This window comes from Dendrobium catenatum, unplaced genomic scaffold (genome assembly GCF_001605985.2).
Source record: "Dendrobium catenatum unplaced genomic scaffold, ASM160598v2 fragScaff_scaffold_1576, whole genome shotgun sequence".
Classification (NCBI taxonomy): domain Eukaryota; kingdom Viridiplantae; phylum Streptophyta; class Magnoliopsida; order Asparagales; family Orchidaceae; genus Dendrobium; species Dendrobium catenatum.
This window is the reverse complement of record NW_021320038.1, coordinates 62,959-64,503: the sequence shown is the minus strand read 5'-3', so window position 1 is coordinate 64,503 and position 1,545 is coordinate 62,959. Positions and strand designations below refer to the sequence as shown.

Here is a 1,545-nt window from a genome sequence, read left to right as displayed (position 1 = left end):
TAATCTTCTGTGCAGAATTTTTCTCAGCATTTAGAAAACCACTCTCCTCAATAACAATATTCTCTTCTACCATTTATTGTTTATTAACCACCTTATCTTTGAATAGATTATCCTCCATATTTCTCATTATTTCACCTTCTTCCAATTCCCCTTCAAAGGAATTAACCCCACGAATATCCTCATTATTTTCCTCTTCACATAAAGAATTCAACAGTTCAAATTTGTTACCTGCCCATATAGATCCTTCCCTGGTTGAATCAACCTCCATATTTCCATCAGAAGTTCTCTATTCTCCCACATTTTTGGCTTGAACATTCTTATTTTCCTCATCTTCCCTGGAGTTCATTGCATTATCAATAGATCCACGAACCTCCAATTCTGCATCTACAACTATAGTATCCTGCAGCTTGTTAAATTGCCTATCAACTGCTAAAAGAACTTTTCCATTCTTCGGTTGATTATCAGCAGCTATAGTACCAACTTTTACTTGTTATTTTCTTATTTTACAGCAGCTTCCTCCTTGTGCTCCACATCTGTTTTCCTCCATTGTCTTCTTACTCTATTATTACTTTCCTTTAGCTTTCCTGTTCTTGTATTGTTTTTCTTTTTAACCATGATCTATGGCCCATAAGTGGATTCATCTTCCATTCCAAAAACATCTTCTGTAACAGTAGCTTCTCCCTTTTTTCCATGCTCAGCAACCTTCTCCATAATGTCCTTCTTCTTGTTTTCACAATCTGCTTTTATGTGCCCTATCAACCCACATTCATAGCAGAATGTAGAGATCTTCTCGTACTCAAATTTTTGAAAAATGCTTCTTGAGATAGTCTCCACCCAAACACCTAAGGGGAGTATCTGATCCAACTTGACCCTCACACAAATTCTGGCAAATTCCCTTTTCCCCCATTAAAACATGTTTCCACCCATCATGATAGGCCTACCAATTGCTGAAGCAATCCTAGCCACATTGATTTCATCCCAGCAGAGAAGGGAATCCTTACCCAGATAGGGGATGTAAGACCCTTCAAGGAAAGTGTAGAGAATTCAACCGTCCATTTCTCCATTCCAATTATGTGGCTGTTAACAAACCAAGGACCACCCGACAAAACTCCTTCCATCATGTATTTTGTTTCAAAAGAACACAAGAACCAACCCTTGCCCAAGGTTGTGAAATGAAAATTCCCAAATAGCTTCCATTGCCTCCTTACTTCCCAAGCAACAACATGTGCTGGAATCTCCTTTCCAAAAACCTTAATAACTAAGGAATTCTTTAGCCTTTCAGCATTAACCAATTCAGCATCTTCCTTCATCTTTACAGCTGATCCATCTTCAGCAAGAACTCTCTCTTCATCTTTGATATCCAGCATAATGTATGGTTTTTTCTTCCCGGGTTATTTTCTACATTAATGCCATTCCTACTAGGCATTACTTCATTCACCTTATCCACAATTCCAACCTCCTTTGTGGTTAAGCTGTCCTCAAAATGCAAATTTATGTTAACAGGGAAATTAAAATTCGCATTTATCTCAAGGACAGGTCCTGAGA

The 1,545-nt window shown here is 38.0% G+C and overlaps 1 protein-coding gene across 1 annotated transcript; it reads right to left on the bottom strand.

Annotated features, from left to right (window-relative positions):
• Positions 1 to 618: 618 nt before the first annotated feature.
• LOC110093485 lies at positions 619 to 1,310 on the bottom strand. The gene is made up of 2 exons (XM_020818392.1): positions 942 to 1,310; positions 619 to 855 (listed from the first exon to the last, which is right to left on the bottom strand). Exons 1-2 carry the CDS (start codon positions 1,308 to 1,310, stop codon positions 619 to 621), a joined length of 606 nt encoding a protein of 201 aa, XP_020674051.1.
• Between the last annotated feature and the right edge of the window lie 235 nt (positions 1,311 to 1,545).